Source organism: Balaenoptera physalus (assembly GCF_965194825.1).
Source record: "Balaenoptera physalus genome assembly, chromosome: 4".
Taxonomy (NCBI): domain Eukaryota; kingdom Metazoa; phylum Chordata; class Mammalia; order Artiodactyla; family Balaenopteridae; genus Balaenoptera; species Balaenoptera physalus.
Window position 1 is genome coordinate 107,517,885 of NC_138891.1, and position 25,680 is coordinate 107,543,564.

The following is a 25,680-nucleotide window of genomic DNA, read 5'->3' on the forward strand; positions in this document are numbered from 1 at the left end:
GAGATAAAGAAAGAATAATATATTGCTTTAAACCTTTTGTTTTCAAATAACATTTCAACTTTCTTACACTAAATGATAACATCATAAATTTGATGACAAATAATAACTAGAAACCTGCTGTAGGTAGCAGATGAAGGGAAGAACAAGGCATCTGTAAAATTTAATGGAAACCTAAACTCTGAGAATAAAATAATAAAACATTGAAACACAATTTTAAAACATCCCATATATGAACCCACCAGTAGTTTCTAAATCTTTCTGCTCCAGAGAGCTTTAAAAATCATAGTTTCTATGAGTCAACCTTAAATCTATGTATCAGAATCTTTAGGGGTAGTATTAAAAATAAAGTTAAAGAAATTTAATTTTAGAAGGTTCCCCAGGAGAATCTGATGTGTAGTCTTAAGAGAGCCTGGAGATCATGCAGCTCTGAAGATGATCTCTAAGTAGGTGAGTGAGGTTGAATCAAGGTGACTTGTGTGTCACCTCCAGGAGGCACAGTGGAAGAATGATTGTACTAAAGAAAGCATAAAACTAATACAGCTTTCTACTCTGTGAAAATAGTGTGTTAACAAATAATGCACTGTCAAAATGACATCAATGTAAGGGGAGTTCAAAGAATAGACTCTTCTATGTTAATTCAGAAGTGAAACAAAGAGTAACATGAATTCTTGGGGACTCAAGCGTTTGCTCATTCAAAAGGTGTAAGTTGTGGAAGCAGCTTACCAGGCAAATACAGGCTGATTAAATTTACCCCTTATGTTTATATATCTTCTTACTTTGTACCCATGCTCATGTGATTAACAACTAATTATCCCAGGTACTTTGCCATTAATAAGAAAGTGTCCTGGATTGAATAGGTAATCCAAGCTCCATCAATATTTTAATTCTTTCTTTCCTTCTTGGCTCATGCTGCCATCCACTCATATCTGTTCCTAACACACTGATAAATCTTCCAATTTTCTTGAACAATTTTTCTATCAAGTTCACAATTTATTTTTCCAACCTAAATCCTATAATGACCCTTGGAAATTCCAATATCCAACTGAAAGAGACATTCATAAATCTACAACTATACACCAATGGCTTGCAAACTCATAGCTCCAGACTTGTATATCCTAGTATTAAATATTAAATTTTAGTCTAACCGTTATTTCACTGCTTTAAAACCTTTCTCATCCTCACCTCATAGCAGCTGGGCAAACCATTCATATGGCCAACCTCTGGATCACCTAGATGTTTTCCACCTCAGAATTTTTAATTCTAATATTCTTTATTTGCCAACAAACTCTTAACTTTCGAGATATTTATTATACTCTTTTCTTCTCTCTCTCTCTACTTCTCTTATTAAATTCATCTGTTTGTCCAGTCCATTATTCTACTTTTTATTAAGAACCATCACTCCTTAGAATCCTTGATCTCTTCCTTTCACTATACTTGTCTAATCTCAATGCCTTTTCTTCTTCAAGCAAAGCAGCTATACATGCATTTAAAACATGGCCTATTCAGAAACCTGAAAATAATCAGAAAACATTGTAATTCTGAACTAATATAAGTTCATGGAATCCAATCTCTGTTGAAGACTGAATTTTCTGTTCATTATATACTTTCTACATGATCCCAAGCTTGGCTTTAACCAATTCTATACGTCCAATAACTATTCTGAGCTCCAAATCTGTATAGTCAATCATCTATTCAATATTATGTCTCTACCTGGAGATATCAAATACACAACAAGCTCAATATGTTCAAAAAAAGTTCGTAATTCTACTTCTACCACCAATGTTCCTTATCTCAGTGAATAGCACCACCATCTATTAATTTTGTTAAGCTAGAAACTTGTGTAAGTTTGGTAAGCTAGCTTGTGACATCCTGTTCGTTAGTCCATAGAACCAAAGAATTAGAAAAACTGCAGATTTACGTGTTAAATTATTCCACCTTTCTGTAAGTAGTTCTAACACCCTAGTCTAAACCATTATCATCTCTCACAAGAATTGTTTCAATAGCTCCTTAACCTTTCTCCCACCATCCTCTCTTGCCTATCTCTTACACATTTGTTCCCCTACAGCCAGAAATATACATTAAGTGCAAATCTGATTATGGAATTATTTTGCTTAAAACTAGTTAGGGTTTCCTTTTCCCTCCCTCTTTCCCTCTCTCCCTCCCTCCCTTCCTTCTCTATTTCTTTCCTCTTCAGTTACTCTTAGGATACTAGCTCAAATCATAAAAATAAGTTTAAGGTTCTGCAGGATCTAACCCAACTAACTACCACATACTTTCATACCATTCTTTGGACAATCTGCATTCCAGTCTCAGTGGTGCCCTCTCTGGATTTTTGAATGGCCACCTTCCTTTTCACTTCAGGACTTGTATATTTGCTATTTCCTGTTCCTGAAATGCTCTTCCTTCTCCTTACCTCTTCATTCCCCAACTTCACATTTTGCACAAATCCTTCATATCTAGCAAATATCACTTCCTGAAGAAGATCCCCTATGATGACCTCTTGGAGCAAACCAGAGAATGCTGTACATCTTTTAAATAGCATTTATGAAGACCTTGACAGGGAGTTCCCTGGTGGCCTAGTGGTTAGGATTCTGGGCTTTCACTGCCATGGCCTGGATTCAATCCCTGGTCGGGGAACTGAGATCCCACAAGCCATGTAGCGTGGCCAAAAGAAAAAAAAAGACATTGACTATCTACCTTGCTTTTTATTCTGTCCCCAAAGTTTACCATAGTGCCTGATAGAAGTAGATGATAATTATTCGTGGAAGGAATTAAGACATCTTTCCCAGAAATTACAATGTGTTCCTACCCAACCTCCTTTTTCATTTGTATAGCAACCATTTCAAAACTTCACTACTTTCTTAAAGATCCCTTCTGTGTGAATTTTTTATCTGTCTTGGAAAATTGTCTCTCCTACTTTATAGACAAAACACAGTCCATTAGGTAAGATCTCTCTTAATTTTCCACTTTCCCTGAACACACTTCCCATTGCTGGCAAACTGGTCTCTGCCCATTACTACTATCCTCTTCTCTCCTCAGTCTCATTGTACAGAGTGTCTCCATGTGATCAAGGCTAATGCTTACAGTAAAATATAATATATATTATATAGTGTATATTATATTATAAAATAATGTTAGATTATATACATATATATTTATATATATATATATATAAAATCATGCCATTTTGAATATTTAGGGCTTTATTCTATCAGCTTATCTTTTTTCTTAACCTTATTTTCAACCTCTCTTTTCTTCCTAGCTCTCTTCTCTCACCATTAAAAAGAAGTGTTAAGTTTATATTATCCTTCAAAAATGTTAATTGACTTTATGTTGCCTTCTATCTGCTTTGTATCGCTCCTCTTCTTCTCAGACAACACTCTTGAAATAATAGATTGCACTGACTTTCTCTACCTTTTACCTCCCATTTACTTCTCAAGTTCTATAATCTGACTTTTATGCAATCATTTCATTGAAACTACTTTTTCTAAATTCATCAAACACTCCCAGTGTAAATCAAATAAAAAAAAATACTTTTCACAGGCTATCACACTTGGCCTCTCTGAGCCATTTGGCAATATGGACCTCTTTGTAATTCCTAAGAATTTCCCACCCTGGACTCATGAGACATCATCTCACCACTCTGGTCACAACTTTGCATCTTTGCATTCCTCAGCATAACCCTGAGATCCTTTTATTCTGTTTTGCTTTTTAAATTTCAGAGTATAAACTTCAGCATTCTTCTCTTTTTAATTTACACATTTAATAGAATATAACTTTAATAAAAGTTATATTTAATCAAAGGCTTCATCTATAGAAAAGTCAGTCAAAAATCTGTATTTCTATCCCAAGTGATTTAGCCTATGTCCTAGTTATTAATTAAACTTCTTCACTTAGCTCTTGCAAAGGTATTTCAAACATTGCATGTTTAAAATGGAACATATCACATTTCCCCCTAAAACACCTGCCTCTTACATTCTTTACTCTGATAAAGTGCACCAAATATCCTGGAATCCAACCTAAAATCCTGGGAGCCATTTTGGTATTTCCTACCCTTTAACGTAAAATCTTTTACCTAATCACTTACAAAATCTATCAATTTAACTGTCCCAAACCTCTTGACCTTTCCCTCCTCTCCATGCCTTTGGCTCTTGCTCTTCTCCAAGTCCTCATCTTTAATTACCTGGATTTCTTGAGTGGTTTCCTGCTTTTCTGTTTTCCTCAATCTCCTATCCATCACACCCATCAGAGGCTTTCAAAAGCCTAATTTAAACTTTTTTTCATTTTACTTGAATTATTTCTCATCACCTCCTGAATAAGCTCTAAAGTTTTAAGTGCGACCTACCAAATTTCTTATAATTTGACCCTTCCTAGCCATAGAATAAGTACTTATTGAATCGGCAAATGCATGGATGAATATTTGAAGATTTATCTTTCACCACTGCTTCTTTTTTATGTTTAATTCTAGCCAAACTGAATCTGTAATGCTCTCTTTATACACTGTTGCTTTGCTACTCTTCCTTTCATCTTTTACATATCCAAATCCTAGTTGTGTTTGAAGACACATATCTTGCAGATAAAAACATTGTTGAAGGAACTGGGGAAGTCTTATTCCCCAGGTTCCCAGAGAGGGTAAAATTGCACTTGCCAGAAATGTCATAAAAGTGTCAAAATTAGAAAATTAGCTGCAGAAATAACAAAACCTAAGTTGTCATCTTATTTATTTTATCACACTATGAAAACAGGAGTATTTTAAAACAGAAATGAAAAATGTACATGCCACATGCAAGAACTATGCACGTATGCTTCTCCACCACCACTTCATAAGTATTTTAATTATGCTAACCCTGTCTATATCTGGTGGGATTACTCTGTTAAGAAGCCTCCTCTTAATATTCACTTCACCCTTCTCTCCTTTTAGGTTAGGTGGTCTTTCTCAGTGAAAAGTAGACCTTGTATGCTACTTATCATTACTGAATGCTTATTGTAAAATAAAGGTTTACAAATATTTAAATAAAACAAATATTTAAAGAATGAATTGATGATAAATGCTATATTGGTTTCTTTTAAGAGTCTGATCTCACCGGATTCACTGATATACTAGTTTTCCTACTGATCAAAATAAAGACTAGACCACGGAATTTGATTACTATTTTAAAAAGCACATGAAAAGCAAAAAAAAAACTAATGATGAATTGCTTAAGGAATGTGAAAACATCACCTTCACTCCATTTTACACTATTATATCACAACTGGAATATTACATAAATGACTTATATTAACCAAATACTATGGAGGTAAAGTTCAATTGACTAAATTTAAAAAAATATCCCAGTTTTTTAAAAAAAGAAATGAATATATTTTATATGGAATTCTCTTAGAATATTAATGTTTTTCTTTTCCCAATTAAAAAAAATAATAATTGATCCCTGGCCAGTGGCAGTTTGAGAAAAGTTTTAAAAAAATAGAACAGCGATGAGAAACATATACTTGCAGTATTTTACAATATCTAAACAGTTCCCACATTTATAATTATGACCCCCAGTTTATAGATTATGGATATATAGTCAAGAAGATGTTAAAGTTAATGATTCTAATAACAAAATTAAGTTGTAGTTATGCAAATAATACAATGAGCTTTCATTGGGGGTTCATTCTAAAGGCTTAAATTAATTCTTTACTCATTCTTTACTCAGGTAATTATGTTTATGTTGTATTATCTTCTTTGTGTCTCATTGATCAGACTTAGGAAGTGATTCCCTCTAGCTTTTGAACAGCTAAACCTTCAGGTGAAATTTAAACAGAACACTTTCATTTTAAAGCCAAACTGCGCTGAGGGAAGAAAGTGACAGCCTTGACCTTGGATAGACTCCAGAGAGGTCTTTTATGGAAGGAAGATAAAAAAATTATAGCTCCATGCTGAAAATAAGATGAGGGTTCCAGGAGAATGGGGTAAGGGAGAAAGTTATTAAAAATAGTAGGAATGATCAACAAGTGTAAGGACAGGATTTTCAGTGGAAATCCTTTATCTTGTTTTAATATTTAGTTAATAAATTGTTAACACTAGATGTTTAGAAAAAGCCAGTAAAATAACTAATCCCAATAATGGTTTTTCAGATTTAAAAATGATATCCCCACCAGGTTGAGGTAGGGATGTATAGAAAATAACATATAAAATGTATCTGCTAAATTTTATGAAGAATTTTATCTCAGAATATTTCAGAACAATAAGGTTTTAACCAGATCTAGTCTGCTATCTGTGTATTCCTAAAAGAATATTAACAAGACCCCTGCACATGTATAGGTGCTTCAACAAAAATATTTAGAGTTCACATGTTGTTTTTCTTGATTTGATTTTCTAAATTAACTGTTATACTATTTGGAAGGAAGTACAATGTAGTGAATAGAATTACATGTTTGTAAATTTTAGTACTAATTTGGAAACTAGCTATGCGCTCATCAGTAAAATGAAAAAGTGGAAACTTTTAACCTTAAAAGGCCCTTCCAGGTTGAATAGTCAATGATTCTCAGTGGCATTGTTTGAAAGAATATGAATTCTCAAATTTTGATTCCCCTTAATTCTGTTTTACAGTATTAAGATTTTTCAGATGAATAAGGTGTCTTATAATATTTTAATATTTTAAAATCTCTTTCCTCCACTTCCTCTTCCTAAATCATGTAATTTGGACTACATATAAAATTAGAAACTGTCAATCAGTACCTTATTTTTTTATAGGAAAATAATACCTATCATGGGTTATTGTGAAGAAAAAAATGATTCAAAAGAATATGGTTTTAGGCCTGGTTAGAGCATCAAATGGTTTATGGTCATAAATAAATCTCTTTGGGATTCAATTCCCTCACCTAGAAAATGAGGGAGAAGGCAGGCTGTATGGCTCTGAATGTTGTTTCTATCATTCTATAATTCTGCTATGATTTTTAAATTTCCAGATAAATGTAAGAATTATCCAGAGATATTGTGACTGATGAACTTAGTGTGAAATAAATATATCATTATGTTACCTTGTGTGTCACTTAAGCAAGAATAAAGTTTTAAGTTGAATAATTTAATATTAGGTAGAAGATCATTTATACTGCTTGCTTGTCATGATAATAATAATACAGACCTCTCATCTTACTTTTAAATCAATACCGGTGTGACTTTAAAAAAATACCTTTTTCAAAATAGGTCTGTTTTGTCACATATTAAATAGTAAATTATTGAGATATTTAGAGCTTATAAAAGTATGGAGTTTTAATTAAATTACTCCAATGAGTAAATAGATAAAACACTATTTTACTACAATGTTGATTGGATCTCTTAAATTGTCTTGGATTTTAAAAGATTACAAGAGTTGTTTTCTACCTATATTTCAGTATATAGCCATAAACTTATCTGTATTTTAACATTTCACTGTAATTAAACTGATGCTGAATAAATACAAAAAATTATTGTGAAAATTATAATTCTCATAAATTAGGAGAAATAAAATGACTCCTTTATATTTGTCCTTTTATTTGAATAAGGTCATTTAAACTCAAGAAAAAAATCAAAAGAGATGTGGAATTATAATCATTTACATAAGTAAGATAATCATGATAGTAAAGTGATGAAGAAAATGCAAAATAGTATTTCACATCAATAATTTTTTGTATAAATACTATACATACATATATTTTTTTAAATTTCTAGGATAATATTGCCAAAATGTAACAGTTTATCTCAAGAGTATGGGATAAAGAACAATCTTTTCTTTAATTTTGCTTAACATTTTTAAAAACTAATTTATCTGTGATAAACTTGTTTAAAATGATAAATATAGAAAAATGTTTTAAAATTACTAGGAGGGAAAAATAAATTGAAATTTAACTAATCAATGAGAAGTCTGCTAAATCTTGAATGTGTTTAGGTAATTTCCCAAACATTTTATACAGTTCTTTAATTTACTGGAGGAGGTTAAATATATTTTAATTAACTGAATTTATTAATGGGTTGTTTTAAGTTAAGTGGCTTCATTAGGTTGATATATCAAAGATGAGTATTAAGTTGCACTAATTAATGATAGTAAAATATTTTAACATGAAAATGGTATCATTTGAAATTAACAAGCCCAAATTTTAAAAGTGGTCAGTAGTATATAACTTCAATATATATTATGATAATACATCCCCCATATTTAGCAAATCATCCATACTGTAACAATGACAGAAAATCAATACTTGTTTTGATGCTTAAAATAACCCTGTAAGTAAATTAATATAATCATTTTCGAGATGAACAAATTGGAACTTAAGGTATAACTTGCATACCATGGACCTGGGATCCAAACTAGATATTTCTGCTACTGAAGAACATTTAAATGCCTGTTAATATTTGGTTAGAGAATTGATTATAAAATAACTTACTTTGGGGGCTTCCCTGGTGGCGCAGTGGTTGGGAATCTGCCTGCCAATGCAGGGGACACGGGTTCGAGCCCTGGTCTGGGAAGATCCCACATGCCACGGAGCAACTGGGCCCGTGAGCCACAACTACTGAGCCTGTGCCCCGCAATAAGAGAGGCCGCGACAGTGAGAGGCCCGCGCACCGCGATGAAGAGTGGCCCCCTCTTGCCGCAACTAGAGAAAGCCCTCGCATAGAAACGAAGACCCAACACAGCCAAATAAAATAAAATTTAAATAAATAAATAAATAAATAAGTCAGGAGCTCTTTAAAAAAAAAAAAGAAAACAAAAAATAACTTACTTTTGTTTAAAAAATGTTATATTTAAAAAATCTTTCTGATTTGACAATTGACATGGTTGAACTGAATCATAAGGAATTGCAATGGGACTCTGTTTTATCTTATTCACTTTAAATCACATGACAGAAATCCTTAAGTTTTAGATTTCAAAGAGGACTTACATGATTTAAAGGATGGTCTATTTACCATACATTGTAGCCTTCACCTAGCAATTGCCAGTTAATCTCATTGTTATTCACAAATGTGCAGTCATTTTTATCCTATATTTAGTTGGTTAATTTTAAGAAAACTGTTAATAAATATTATAAAAACTAACACTATTTGCTATGAGCAAGACATTTTTTAAAGCAAGTTAAGTTATAAATATATTTAATTTTAAAACTACATTATAAAGTTGATATTATTATTTTTGCACTTTTTAGATCAGGAAACGGAGGCACAGGGAGTTTAAGGAAGGTCACAAAGCTAATGCACGGCAAGGTGGAAAAAAGAGCCCAGATAATATGAGTCCAGAAGCCATGATCTTCACTATTTTTCTATAACCATTTTAATTGAATCAAAATGGATGTCAAATCCCAACAGAAAACAGTATCAGAAAGTTTGTTTAAGCTGTGGATTTTGCCTACAAAGTGGGTGATCAGGAGAGACCTGGACTCATTTGAAGAACGGTGAAAAAGGACCATATACATTAGTTTTATGGATATCACAGATGGAACTCAATATTTATTTTACCACCATAATGTGAGTTTGGAAATTTTACAAGCAGGATAATGTTCAGGTATGTAAAACTTTGTAAGAGAAAATACTGGAGGGAAATGAGTGTGCAAATGGAAGTGATGGGAGAAGAGATTGGCAGATAGCTGGGAAACAGTGACCAAAAGGCCAAACATTGTGGTCAGAGTGTGACAATTCATTTTTAAACTTTTAGCTTTTCAGAACATTCAAACATACACGAGTTGGAAGTGTAGAATTATGTTAAGGAAATTACTGACACTATTTCAAACGGCAAAAAGGTTTTTATCTACAAGTTCTGATTAAAAAATACCAGAAACTATACTCGTTCCTGAAATTCTGGTAGAGGACCCCAAATTGAGAAACACCTTGGAATTTACATAGCCCACTGTGGTAAAAAGAAATGAATTTTCTTGCCTGAGATAACATGTCCAGAGGCTAAGTCAGGAGGACAGAAAAATATCCTGCCCCCAGCAACTACTTTCACTATCTCATGCTGAGTCCAGATTTGACGTATTTTGTTAACCTAGTGAAGCAATAACTATACATTTAAATTGTGTTGTGTACTATTTTTAGCTTTCGGGAAAGAACCATTTCATTTTAAGGTTACTTTAAAAATCCCACATTGATGGATTATCAAGGAAAAATCCTACATTGATATATTACCAAATTGAATAGAGAAATTAGAAGTACGAATATGAAGTAGTAAAATGAAACCTTAGAACTTCCTTCTCATTTGCATATTTTTTTCTTTCAACTTGGAATTAAGATGGAATATATCTGGATTTAACCTGTAGGACTAAGAGAAAAGTATATGAAGATTTGTTTTTGGTTCCCTAAAGCAGCATTTTGAGATACAGTGCTCAATTTCCAGCTAACTCTCAGAACTAGGGAATAGGATACCTAGAAATACCAGAAAAATTAGACTGTCATTCTTAGTCCTTTTAAAAAACTATTCTATATCCCAGGCTGAACAAAACTTTCTGGACTGTTGGTGGTAAAATGCCAAGGAACACAAGCTGTAGCATAGGCAAACAAGTATAGTTCAGAGTGAAAACAAGTTGAATTGTATTTATTTGACATGTTTCCACTCTACCAACTTAACTCATTTAATAATGTACACATACTTTTAAAGACATCAAAGGCAGATATATAATATTATGTATTAAAGACTGTGATTGTTCTTTCTAAAACTTTCTCTCAAGAAAATGATTTTCTATTCTGAAAATCTATTATCTCAGGACTGAAAATTATTTGTCTATGTGACACTAAAATACCTTAAATAGAAAGTTAATAAGACATATCTGTATCAGTATATTATTAATGTATAGCTAGCTCATTTTTAGAGCTTTTCCCCCCTGCAACTAACATTTTCAAGGCACTTAATTCAAATAAAAGAAATAGTTTGTATCCATACAAGTAGATTTGAAAATATTTCAAATGAGGAACCTCTCACTACTCAATGAATTAGATGAGTATTCTTCACACCAAGATTCTAAATGATTTTCTCTTGTGAAGTAGGTTATTTAAATGATACAAATATATATATATATATTTCTCTGTGTCTAATAACAAAGCCAGCCCTATCAAGCTTCATCATCTGCCCTCTACTGTCTAGAGTGCTTGTCTCTTTCTAAGTTTAGCCTGGAAGGAAAATTACATATTAAAGTACCACTCTTTGCGAACTGCCCCTTTCCTGGCTCCAGTTCTTCTGACTAGGATAACCTTATATACTGCGTTTGGCCCTTCAGGCCAGGTGCTGGTAAGAGCATCTTGCTATTATGAGTTCAATTGTGCTTCTCCCTTATTAGTTTCCCAAACTCTGCCTATATTTCTGTGAAAGTGTCCTCATTAAAAACTCTTTAGCTACATCCTTTCGAGACTGCAATCAGTTCCTACTGATATCCTGACTCACACACTATCTAAATGAGTAAAAAATAATAATCTTATAATCAATATTTAGGTAACATGACTTCAAGGAAAAAGAAAAAAATGCATTAAGACCATCGTAATTTACCCAGTTTAACACAGACTACCCTAGAAGAGCACTATGCTTCTTTATTATGAAACTTGGGTTTTAGACATCAAGAATGGTTCAAATGCTTTTGAAAAAAAATGTTTCTCAGTGAATCTAATGCAATTCTTCATGTTAGTTCAAAGTTGCTTCCTCCTTTCCTACTTAAACTTTCACTGATCAGCATTCTTTGCTTACTAATGGGTTACATAAAAGGCCCCTGGGAATGTTTGAGTTCATCTCTTTTTTTCTAAAGTGAAAAATAAGTGGTCTTAAATTAGGTATTCCCATTTATTATACTGAACACTTTGAACAGTATTCCCTTTACACTAATGTAATTCTTTAAACAATATTGGTGAAGAAAGTTTAATTTCTGTTCTTACTCACCTGTTAGAATTTATAGTAACTTTATTGACTATTTTATTGACTCTTTTTTAACACTATGAATGCAGATTTTTATCTGTGAAACTGCTACATATCATTGGTCTTGACAGGTTTTCTGGCAATAGTTTAAACCTGTGCACCTACTGGGACAATTGCTTTTTCTTAGTCATTTTTCTTAATAATTTTATAAAGACATTTCTTTAGTTAAGAGTCAGTGTTATCACAGCTTCAGCATAAGCAATTCTGATAATAAAATTGTATAAATATTATGTATGTATTTGAGAAGCCATTTGGAAAAATCTGTCTCCTTGCCCTGCAATCACCTTACAGACACTTTGCATCAAGTAGCTTTTAATTTTCTGGCCACAACTTAATTTAAATGAGTACAGAATACTAATGGGAGATTATTTGAAATCTAGAGAAATAAACTACTATATTATTGAAGCAAGAGATGTTTTAAAATATAAAAATTATCCCAGTACTTACTGTAATTCCACGAAGTTATATTTAATAGATTGTATTAGACCCTCCTCAGAAGTCATGCTTTGTGGCATTTGCTCTTATTTACTGTCCTGGCAGAAAGTTCCGGCTGAAGTCAAGGTCACCTTCTATCCCAAAGTTGGTATAATTAGTATCAATTCAGTGTTTCGCCAAGCTTACACAGGAGGTTATTAACTGTGTTTCATGTGGAGTGTCAAAGAAGCAAGGGCAGTGCTGGCAATCTTTTCAGCTTCAAAGGCACAGTTCATAAATTTAATTCATTGGTTAGTAAGAAAGATACAACCAGTTTATTAATGATTTTTAAAATAATTTCAGAGATGTTCTGGAAATACATTTATTCATATATGTAGGCCAAGGTTTTAAAATATAAAACAGATTATCCTCCTAATAATAAGTAACTCATTTATTCTTAATATTTTATAAGTGATGTGCTTTCTGGAATATAATACTTACAGAAATTTTTGAATTAATATTTATATGTGTATGCATATTATATAAAAATGAATTCAAGAAAATGGCACATAGTCTACTAGGGAACATTTTCTTTTCTTTCTTAGAGGTTGTTTTGCAGGAAATGTATATATTATTAGATTATATTAAATCTAGAATTATTATCATAAAATCAATTAAGACACACATTTATACAAGTAGAAACAATATTAGTAGAACTGTTTACTTAAAAGAAATATAAACTAATGGAACAAGATTTCTGTTTAAATTTATCTAAGCCAAAGAAATAAGCTTAAAATGAAACTCTTAAAAATGTTTGATGTTTTAAATTGCACAAGCCACAAGAATGCCCTTAGAAAATAGAATAGAGCATAAGTGTTCTGCTTCCCTTAATAGGTGGTATGGGGAAGAAAATATGAATACTGTTTTCTTCAGATATTTCCTAAATGCCATAAAGAAATAAGTAAATATTTAAAGATTTTCAAACTTTGCCAGAGTTCACCTTCATACAAGTCAGAGGCAAATGCTCCACTTGGTTTCAGAAATGGTTATACACAACAAGTGATTCTTATTCCAAATAAGATCTACTAGAATAGAAAGAATAACTTTAGCACCCTATGCTATCTTGGCATAACCTAATCTGAAACATTGCCATTATTCCAATGTGTGGGTCTATAGCTGAGTAAGAGACCAGGACCCCCAGTCAGCGCTCCCACCCATGTCTGGCCTGTAGCCACTCCTTTCAGCATTAATAATATGGTACATTTTAGCAAGGTTGAGAGTGAGCATACATCATGCTTATTCTTTCCAAGTGAGAAGCATTTTTAATATCCTGTTTCCATTATGAACTATGTTTCATGTATTTAATTTTGAAACAGAGTCAACTTTATATAGTAATTATGGTTTTTAAAAAGACTAGTGGAAATTTAGCTACACTCACAGCGTAAATGTAGAAACCTATCTTTTTGCAGATAAGCAGGTCCCTCTATATGGGTCATCTGGAGACTGAAATATTACTTAATTTTTGTCAAGTGAAAAAAAGCCCAACATATTGACACTTCATTTTTAAAAGCTCACAGCACCATGCAAATTGTGTTTTATTACCACCAATAAAATCAGAAACATTTTTAATAGCTAAACACTCATAATACAAGCTCATAAACAACTTCTTGATTTGCACACTTTGGGATTTAACTCTGTCAAGATGATATATTTTACCACTGCAAATGCTCTATTTGAATGCATTTATTATGACTAACTCAGAGCTATAATGATTTTACTCCATTCATTCTTTCTCAGTGCTGGTGTTTTCTTTTATTCTGATAAACGTTTCTTTATCTCTATATATTCTATTTTTTAAGTATCTGTGCCAAAAAGGGGAGGAGGGCACACATTAATGAAACCAAATAAAAATAAAATATAGACTAGATTTTCTTTGACATAAAGGAAATAGAGATTAGAAGCACAGGTCAGATCATTATTGCTTTTTAACCTGATTTAATTAAATAGATGTTTCAGACAGTGGTTTGATGTGCTCATGTATGCATTTTGTGTTTATTTTAAGTTAGCATATTGTATTTTGAAGCCAGAGAAATGAAACAACAATTGAAGTAAAGGAATCTGCATACGAAAATACTATTTCATAAACAACATTCTAGGCAACTGCATTTCATTAAAAATGCCCACATTAAATATGAGTAGAATGTTACAATTCATCTCAATTTCTCTATACTGGCACAAAGTAAATACTTCGGCAATTTATTTTCATTTGATATAGCTTAACTTTGTGTATATGATTTTTTTCTACAAGTCACTAAGATTGCTTCAAGAAATCTTTAGAGAAGGGAGATCTTTCAAACAGCAATATTTTGGGATTATACTTAATGGTCAACCATGTCCCTAAATTCATATACATTTAAATAGTTAAATTTTATGATTCACATGATTTTAAAATTACAGTGGGCCTTTAATTCTAGACTGGATCTATACTCATTGTAGATGTATGCTAAAATTCATTCTATTCTACATGAATAATTTAAAATATTTTACTTAATATTACATTTTTAGACATAATAACTAAATTAATGTGTAATTTAATTGTGAAGAATTGACATTAAGTTTGTGCTTGACATTAAACTTTTGATTGCAGAAGCATGCATTTCAAAAAGACATCCACCTTGAATAATCATATTGCCAGCTGTAGCAAAACAACCAGGTAAGGAACTAGGCTGCCCCACCCGTGAAGTTCTTTTTGTCAGAAAGCCCTGGGTAACCTAGATAACTGATCACCTTGGGTAGCCTGGTTTCGCCCTTCCTGTGCCCTAATTCCCATTCTTATGCTTTAAATTAACCAATAAAGGGTGAACCCACAAAACTCTAGACACCCCACCTTTTAACCCTAATAAAGGCAGAGCCCAGGTCTGTGCGCTCTCTTTCTCTTTTTACCTGTGACCTCACTATGTGGCCCTCCAGAATCTCTGAGTAATAATTTTGTTCCTCAAAGTTCCCTACTGGTTTCTTGCTGAAGTACAGCCTGCGATCATATTAAGAACAAGGGCTGGTCCAACCTCAACATTTGGCCCTGGTGGAGGAAATGTCTGTGAGGGCTCCTAAAAACAATAGGAGCTGAGGCAAGTGCCTCAAGCATTCCTAGCGAAAAGCATCACTATCAATAGGCTGGGACCAACACAACAGTACCCATCTCAAAATTTTGTGAGATTGGTCATTATTACTCTGGTTGTAGATAATTTGATAATGGTTGATTTCTTAAATTTAAAAAATATGTCTTTTGTTTTTGTTTTGCAGTGCCATTGTGAAATAAGGTACCATTGCAATTATCTCATTAGAGTTAATAAATTGGTTCATATTACTAGACAAATGGTATGATTCTATTAACAAAAAATTATTTCACCATTTTAAAGTCTGATGTAAAACTAAATCAATACTTGAATCAATATTTCGTTTGGATTTTTACATGGATTGTACAAACAATTTCATCATCGCTTTTAGGATTTATTTTTTCCTATCCGATATACTGAAATGCATGAAGTATTTGAACAGACCCTTAGTATTAGGACAGGGAGTATATCAGATATTTCACATCTTCTCTCCATATATGTCATTTCATTTCTATACTTGTAGTGCAATTACAGTCTTACAGCGGCAGAGACAGACAATAATTAGGCATTTAGGAGTTCCTCTGTGTTGGTAAGTACAAAAGATTCAGTTGTGAATTCTAATTTTAAAAATCATGATAAATGGACATAATCACTGATATATCTCACTGTGTCTCATATATGTTTCTTGACTTTTCAATACCTTTATATCATGATCTGTAAATGAGGGTGCTTGCTGTTAAAGATTCCTAGATTATGAGATAGTTTATATAAAATTAAAATTATACAGTATGATAAAAAATTTTTTAAAATGCTTTCAAATTAACAATACCATGCAAAAATAATATTAATACTAGAAATCACATCAGGTCATTTGGAAGCATTTTATAAATTATCATATTTAACTCATTAAAGTTTATCTCATTAAAAATGTATTACAGTGACCTAAAAAAAACCCCAAATTTATAGAAGAGTATATATATAGATATATAGATATAGATATACAGATATATATCTTTTGAAATAGTTGATAGGATTAATCAGGCCACTAGTCTTAAAAAGTTGCAATTTCCATAAGCAGAAAATTAAAATGTGTTGTAGCAGTGATGCTTTGTAATGTAAACATTTAAGAGATCTATAAAATGTTCAGGTTTTAGGTATATGATAAATAAATAAGAACCCTATAAAATTCATAGAAAATTTATAAATTGTTGTTATAGTCAAGGATAGATAAGTAAGTTCCATATGCTCTAGTGCCATTTTAATATTTAATTTTTTCACATAATCAATTAAAAATAGGTTTGAAATTAAAATGTAATCAGTGCACTAACACCAAAGAATTTTGCCAGAATTAAAACTAGAATTACTATAGGAAAAATATACCATTTCAGATGCAACTACATGTGAACACACTTGTTTTACTTAAAAGAACTAAGCAATCATTGTCATACATTGAGTGCTGATTATGTTGCCAGAACTCTAGGCATTATCCAATCCTCAAGGCAATCTGAGAATTAAGTGTTTCTCATTTTTCTGACGAAAATGCTGATGCTAAATTTGGTTCATCGTCTAAGACCAAAGACTTTGTAAACAGAAGAACTGAAACTCACACCTAAAGATATCTCTCAGGCTCACTTATTCTCTGTCTTTCCCATGACTGTTCAAGTTTGCTCCCTTCTCTGTGTTATAGCACCCTTTTTTGTAACAAGGTACTGCTAATTGCCCGCTTTTCTTCCATATGGTTGAAGCTCCTCTCCCTGCACACAGGGATGCATTTCATGTACAAACTGAAGAGAGGTGCAAATTCTCAAGGTTATGACTAACAATTTGAGTAGTTTATTTTGGTCTATTTTATCTTGATTTTTAATAAAGCTACAGCTATGATTCTTTATTTTTAATTGGATGTTTATCATATCTTAGGATAGAAAACTCAGCAATGGCAGGGGTGGTGAAAGAGTGTAAATGGAGATATGAACAGTGATTCATTTGTGGTCATTTATTAAATAAGTATGTATATAGTGAGATAAATGTTACAGTTTATGAAATTTGAAGAGATGCCATTTAAACCTAATAAAATTAAATACAGTTAGCTTAGTAATTTAGATTACTGAATGAGAGAAAGGGATGAAGAAAGTAAAAAAAAAAATTGGCAAGCTGAAAATATTTAGTTCCTAGCTTTTCTTAGGAAACATATTCTTATTATATCTTTTAAACTATAATTTGGAAACATCTTTCACTAATTTATAGATAAATGAATTCCACTTAAAATATAATTGCACCTGAAACCTCTAATTTAATAGGTAATGCACAGCTAAGTAAATATCATATAAATTAAAAGGAATAGAGTACAAAAATCATAAAATATTTATTTATTGACTGAATCCCCACCTCCTTCAAATACGGAAGAACATTAATCATGCAGGTGAGCTTGGTGACTTTCTTCAATTCCCAGTTGTTCGTTGAAGGTAGGAGGGAAAAATAGACATTACACTAACATTCAATGTTGGTGCTACTATTTTTTCTGTATAAAGTAGATGCTATGAATTGCCTAACTCATAAAATACGTTTTCTTTTCACATATCTTGGTGCCATTTGAAAAATAATATCTTGCAGCTGTTAAGTAAAAAAAGAAGGAATGGGGGGTATGTGTGTGTGTGTGTCTTCTTTGAGGTTTATTTATTTGTGTGTTCCTTTGAAGGAAAAATAAATTTTTTCAGCACTTTTGAATTCCATGGTGTAAAGTTCACAAAACATCTTAGGAAACCTTTAAAAAATGAATTTCCTTGAAAAAGTAGAAAATTGATTTCTTTTTAGCAGGCTGGTTAAAATGGAACAGGTAAGAGTCACTTAAGATGCATGTGAACAAATATAAAAGATTTGTTAAACACTTCACTTTGAAATAAAATATCTTCTATTATTTTAGCCTAATATATATATATATACTCACAAAGAATATGAATATTTTTCATTAATTAAGTATAGACACTGATTATTTGGGGGAAATACATCAATTTAATTGCTAGTGATTTCAGATACAATATGTTTAATCCCCATAATTTTAGGACCTGGCATAGTGCCATTTATATATACAGCAGGTACTTGATAAATATTTATTGAAGAAGAAATGAACTAGGCTTTTTTTTGTTATAATTAGGTCTTTTAAAAAAAGTTAAGTCAATATATATCTCTCTCCTTTTCCAACAAAATGATTTGTTTGTACAGTCAGAACTTAACAATATCATAGAGATTTTGTTGGTAAGCAGTAAATTGCATTTCATTTGAATTACTGTTTGTAAAAATATCTTTAGAAAAACAATAAATTAAAGCAAAGTAGAACTTTAGATATCTTACATTTCATATAACATCATAAAGTATTTTTTAACTTTTTCTTCATTTTTATTATTTTTCTACTCATTTTTATATAAGTTGTTATAAGAATGACCTTTAAACTCTTCTACTTATAGATTTAGCTCAAATACAGTTTTTCTAGTAATACTAGGTATTTTGAGAAATTCTTATTGTTACTATCATCAAGCTTTAGCTATCAATCTTGTACACTGTATAACAGAATTGACCAAATTATTAAATATTAACAATTATTAGATACTAAAATATTTTTCTGGAACAAGAGAAAAAGTAATATAATAACTATAAAGTAAAAGCTAGAGCAACTCAATATAATATTGAGAATTACTAAAAATTCTAAGAAACACAAACAGTCTAATTGAACAGTCTTTACAAGTGAAGGAAAATAATATTAAGTCTATCCTTGACAAAACTTTAGATATATATTATTGTAAAGTCCTCATGATTTCAAATTAAATTGTTACATTTAACACATATTAGGACAGCCAACATGACACAAAACATGTATAAGAGTAAATGACAGACTTAAATAGGACAAATTGTCTCTGAACATTGCTTATGCAGAAATAAAGTTTAAAATGTGTATTTCTCTAATATGCTCAAACAACTTTTTATTTTTTCATCATCTACTAACCACTTAAAGACTACTCAGAAATGCTTTTTTATATTTCTGAACCATGACATAATAATTATTTTTGCCCTTAAGGATTACTTCAATATCTTTTAGGTTGCTCTGTTTGAGACAAACATACTTATTGGTAAACTGATGCCAGAAATTACTCATGGAGCCAACCATCAATTCCTGTCATCCTGGACAAGTCTAGAACATTTGCTTTCAGAACATTCTGTTAGTAGAATAAGTAGCTCCACTCAGCAAATCACTTTAGGCTGACATATTGAATATTTACCTAAAAGTTCTATGTGTAGTTTATAATGACCCCTATATTATGCCAATTTTACAACAAATTCAACACTGCAGGCATTTTAATCTAGTTGCAGAGGAATAACAAATCATTAACATTAAACTAGGGTCTTAAAAAAAGCAAAAACTACCTCTGCATTTTTGAACATCTTATTTCTTTGCATTTATAGGGTAAGGAAAAAAAAAAACCAGTGTCCCATGTTCACATTTTAAACTCTCAATGTTGCAGAGCTCCATATATTCTCAACCTATATTCTGAAACATTTTCATAAGAGTCATAACTGACACTAAGAAAAATTAAAATGTACCACCTTGTCTCATATTTTATTCCAACAACCCTAACTGATAGTAACTGAGGTGACTTACTTACTTCTTAGAAGTAAGTAAAATTGGATCTCTATTCCTCTACCCTTTATAAAACCTATAAAAGCTCTATTTACTGTGTTTTCCAGGCCATAACAAAGAAGCATACTGTACCTCGTATGTTGCTGGATGTTGCAGATGTGGTTTGGCTGGCTGTTATGGCTACAGTGGTTGTGACTGTTGCAGTGGTAAGGGAGGGGATGATAGTAGTGGGAAGCAAAGTGTTGGGAACATCTGGTGAGTGGAAAAAGAAATATAAAACAAAATCATATCATGCAAACAAAAGAGAAACACAAATGATTCAAATTACAAATACATATATCTTATTTGGGTTTAACTTTTAACAGGCTTAAACAGATTATCAGGTACAAAGCTGGCGGTACCACGCAGTTCTTGTCATTTTTTTTTTTTCATTGATTTTTCATGCTCCTACACAAAGCAAAAACTTGGAGCAATGTTTGATTATAAGCAGATTGCCTGCAATATTTAGAGTAAAACTTAAAATGACAAGAATTCATTCGTTCGCTGAGTCGTTTAAAAAGTTTGACATGCAGTAGCAAAATACAGAGAGGTAAAACAGAAACTGGCATGCTTTGTCAAAGAAGTAAACAAAGAAACAACACAACAGAAAATAAACACAAATAACACCACCAGATAAGATTAAAGAAATGTTAACGATGGATGAATATATGCATGTTAAATACTCTTTGATTTTTTTTTAGGCAAACAATGATAGGAAATAGGATGAAAGCAATCTTTAGATACAAACAAAAAAGAAGCCAATTGTTACTATTATTATTACCATTACTTTGCTTTTCCTTTTCTCACAAATGGTGTTAATGTACAGTTTAGAATCTTATAATTCTTACCCTGATTAGCTGGTAACGCCTTCTAACAATTTTGCAGTACCTAGGAGTCTTTAACAAGTATTGGGTCAACTAGCATGGAACTCAATATTCTGAACTGTTTATGACTTATTTTATTTGGCATACCTAGGAGAAGTTATTGAACATATATCTGAACCATAACATTCAACCCCTAGTCCATAATCAGTCAAAGTTGGCAAAAGTTGACAGTAGATTCAAATACAGAGAACATAAGAGAAAAAATAGCTTAGAGTTTAACACCAAAATCTTCCTTCCTTTCACTCAAAAGCAGCTAAAACTTTGAAAAGCAGCATAGAGAACACTGAAACAATATAGCTGGTGTCAAGCAATGAGAACTTCAGTAATATCCTCAGAGAGTCAAATCTTGTCTCAAGAGGATAGGCATATAATTTACACAGTGAGGAAATTAGAAACAGTTCACAAATTACCTGTAGTTACTGTGCTGGGGTTTGATTTCACATGTTTGCTACACAGCTCCTATATATTCAGAGTGTTTGACAGATTATTTTGCGATTAAAAAGCTTCCTGTCATTCTCTCAGTTAAAGTCTCTGAGTCACACCAAATTTTTTCTAGTTCCTTACTTCTGATAAATAGCCCTACTCAATCCTCAGACTTTAACCTGCTGAATTCTCTATGCTGGAGACATCAGAAAACAGCATGAGATCACTCTCTTATCTTTGGTATTTATGTTTACACCTGTTTCCTGGCCAGTCACATTAAGAAAACAACATTCTGAAAACCCAATGGTGCTACATTAATCACTAGAGAAAATGGGTATTGTCTGGAGTGCGATTACCATGATCATAAAGTAGAACTGACTTCAACAACATCATAAATGAATAAATATTATGTATATATGCACATATGCTTCTTGTTTACTAATTTCTGTAATAACTTCTTATTTTCATTGTAAGCTTTCCTAAATAGTTTAGGCAGGCTGGAGGTAAATGAAAGACATTTTCTAAATTTAAAAAAAGTAATTTTAATTTTCACACATTTCCAAAATAGAAAATAATACATTCTTTGTCTGTTAGCAAAATCATTTGCTCATTAGGATCTCAAAATATATGTATTTCATTAGTGCAAAGGGAAATATCTTCCGGGGCTAACAAATATAAGAATATACAATAATATTAGTCCTTTAAAACTCCATGGAAGGAACCCAAGATTACCAAACCTATCACAGATTATAAAATATTACATTATTTGCTATCAGACAATGGGTTAGAATAAAATTTCATTGTATCTGAAAAGCAGTGTTTCAAAACCAGCTATATTATTTGATTCTGGAGTGCAAATAACAGACTTTGGTGTTTTTTTTTTTAAGCCAAAAAACCCCATATTGTTTGGATTTTTTTTCTTACTTCATATCAACAAAGATGGGTAATAATTAACTCTGATTTGTTTTGGAGATAGTCTATATATTTTCATGAGCATTCTTATATAAGCCAACAATATCCTATTTCCCATATGAAGATGCATGATATATAGGGTTTCACCCCCCAGGCTAATATTCAAAAAACATTTAAAAAATGGGTAGTTTTAATAATTGTTAATCAACTACAACTCAAAAATGTAAGATTAGTTGGAATTAGTTGGAATTCTCAGAAAGACCAAGGAAATTGTGTGATATTTCTCTTACCTAAACTTTCTATTGTTCTGATTTTATTGCTGTCAGTCTCCCCACTTGGCAATTAATCTTTGAATAGAACTCTGCCTACTTTATTGTTGGTACCTTAGCACAATTTAGAAGGTCAATAAAAGTTTACTAAATGAATTTGTTCATAGCATTATAAAAATAAAACATATTTTAGGGGATCTAGAAAAGTTCACTTTTTTGACAGGTCAACTAGTCAATATAGAACTAAAATATTTCATTACTTCTGCTCAAAAAAAAATTCTTCTCTGTGTTTAATACATATAATTTTTATTTTCTGAAGGATATATTTTCAAGATTACAACCTACAAATTCTTTCTTCAATAAATTGCCTTGCTAACAAAATGAATCTTTGCCTACATATCCTGCAACTCTGAAAGCTGTGTGAGCCTAACCTGAGATTCATGTATTCCACACCACCTTATGAACTCTCTCCATTTTCAACCGATTTGAGACTTTCCAAGAAAGGGTGTACGGAGGGTGTACGACCAGGAGGGCTCGCTAAGTAACTCTCACTGTGATCAGTGGTGAATGAAATCAACAAATTTATGAGTTGTCTATTATTATCCCCACTTAATGGATGAAAGAACTTTGAGATAGTTTCCTCATCTTGAAAATTACACACATATGTATATATATGTATAAATATGTTATATTATAGAGAATATTTTCTTAAACCTAAGCATAATGGAGAGAGAAATTTCTCTAACACTCCCATCTCAAGATCATTTATTTTATCTGCCTGATTGTAACTCTTGTCAAGGCAGAAATTAGTAAAATTCTGAGCTGCCTTCGCCTTCCTAAGTCCAAACACCCACCTCTCTGGTTTTTATCCTACCAATGAGTGGCAACATTTGGAAAGATTCAGCAATTATTTTAAAGGTCCTGGTTTGATGCATTCACTTTTGGCCTTTTATTTAAACATTGATTATGAGAATGAAGCTACATTCTCATAAGGAAATACGAAATTGGAAACATGAGTAATAATAATTTGCCTTAGTTTTAAGGTATCTAGAATCCTGTACCTTTTAAAAACCATTATGTTGTTACTACAAAGAATACTCAATCAAATATAGTACAGGATAGAAAATGCAGGTCATTTCGTCCCCTAAGACGCATCCATTTTTATCTCTCCAAATAATAAAAATACATTGATTCATATGCAGAAGAATTACAAACATGTGCACACACATAATAAAAGTAAGTTACTCCTGGTTCAACATTAATTTACTAATTCTGTTTATAAAGCCACATAATCTGCAATCATATTAATATTATAAGTAATTTGCTGAATATGACTTAAATTTAGAAGATTTTAATATATGCCTTACATGTTTATATCCTATGATTTAAATGGACACTAAGATAACTATAAATAAAAAATAGAAAAATTAATGGTATGCAATTTATGAATATTAAAATTCAGGAATGATAACTGTCTAATAGACAGGTCAGTCAATTAACTACATGATATTTCATCTCTGTTTTCTACAATACAAAGATGGGCTCAAATCTTTTATTGTCATTTTCCTTGGAGAGCATGTTAATTTAATCAAATACTGTTGAATTTGCCTGGAAAAAAAATGGTTAAAATAAGAAGTTCAGCATTTACAAAAGAAATTTACTGTATTATATATTTTCTAGATGTTAAAGTATAAATAATGAAGTTAGTAATTGATAAAATATGTAGTGCATAAAAAAAGGTATCTTGAGAAGTGCACAAAGTGAAAATAACTAGATTTTATTTTTTAATTTTAGTTTAGACCTGATCAGATAAATTAGCAAATATAGATAAATTATTCAGATATAATTTAAATCCAAACAAGAGAAACTTCAATAAAGTTCTTCAAAATCAGAAATAAAAGCATATTCTAGTTAATAAGAAATTTGTTTGACTATGATATAGAAATATTTTCAAGTTGTTAAAAATTTTTATCACTATATATACAAATGTGTAACACCAGATTCTCTGAAATTGTGATTATGTGTTTAAAATCTTTGCCTAGCACATTAAATCTCAGGGGACTTCTTATTTACTATATACTAAAATGGATAAATCTTGCTAAAATAGCTTCATGATTTAAGTAAGATATTAAAATTAATTCATAGAGGTCTATGACTCATTATCTAAAACTTTATAGTTTTAGTGAAAACTATAGGATCCATAGTAAAATCAGGGATGTCCTTTAAAGGAAAAATTTGAGCATTTTTATTGACAGGAAACTGAGAAAAATAAAGGTCCCAGGCATGAAAATATTTGCATATAGTTTTCCCTACACATAAGATGTGAATTAAAATAAATTACAGTTTTCATTTGTTTGTAACATATATAAAGTGCTATTCTGACATAAAAGGAAAATTCAGGAGTATTTCAATAATGTCAGACAGAACCCCAAATCTAGTCAACTGCACAATTGCATATTAGTGCAGACAAAGTCTAAGTAGGCTGCACAAGTTACTCATGTGAGTGACTGTTGGGTTACAAATAAATGCAGTGTAAATACTGTGGGTTACTTCTGTAAGAACCTATTCACTTGCAGAAACACAATTTTAGCTCACACAACAAAGCTGTTGAATCAGGAAACTAAAATCTTTGTGTCCAGAGACCATGGCTAAACTTTGCTATGATAAATTCATCAGTACACCATGTCTCCTGCTTAACCTACATGACTCTGATGTGAACTCCAAACTGCACCCACCATTGTCTTGAGATGTCTCAATGTTAAGGTTTTCTGGAACAACAGGGGCTAGAGTTCTTCAGAGCATGTATATGCCTGGCTTCTTTTCTTTATTTCTTATAGTACCAAGTTAACATAAACAGAAAAGCAAAGCCTGGAGCACAAGACATCTTCCCTGACACAAGTGCTTTCCCCAAGTACTAGACTCAGCTCTTTCTGTTCTCTTTGCTGCCATGTTCTCAGAGCCACATCCTATTTCACAACATTAGTTTTCTCTTTCTTGTCGATCTTTCAAGTCCAGTTTAAATACGATCTCATTTGTAAAGCATCCCCCAATTCTGTAGAGTTAATACCTTCCCTCAGCGTGCTT

General features: G+C 31.7%; 1 protein-coding gene across 5 annotated transcripts in view; it reads right to left on the reverse strand.

Annotated features, from left to right (window-relative positions):
- CADM2 (cell adhesion molecule 2) overlaps nucleotides 1-25,680 on the reverse strand; it is a 1,048,372-nt gene that overhangs the window by 49,167 nt on the left and 973,525 nt on the right. For 3 of the 5 annotated variants that reach the window (XM_082460492.1, XM_082460491.1, XM_082460495.1), the window contains one exon: nucleotides 20,202-20,321. The exons of the other annotated variants lie outside the window; for them this stretch is intronic. In XM_082460492.1, coding sequence (XP_082316618.1) covers nucleotides 20,202-20,321 — 120 coding nt within the window. The remainder of the gene's footprint in view (nucleotides 1-20,201; nucleotides 20,322-25,680) is intronic. 5 annotated transcript variants of the gene reach the window in all.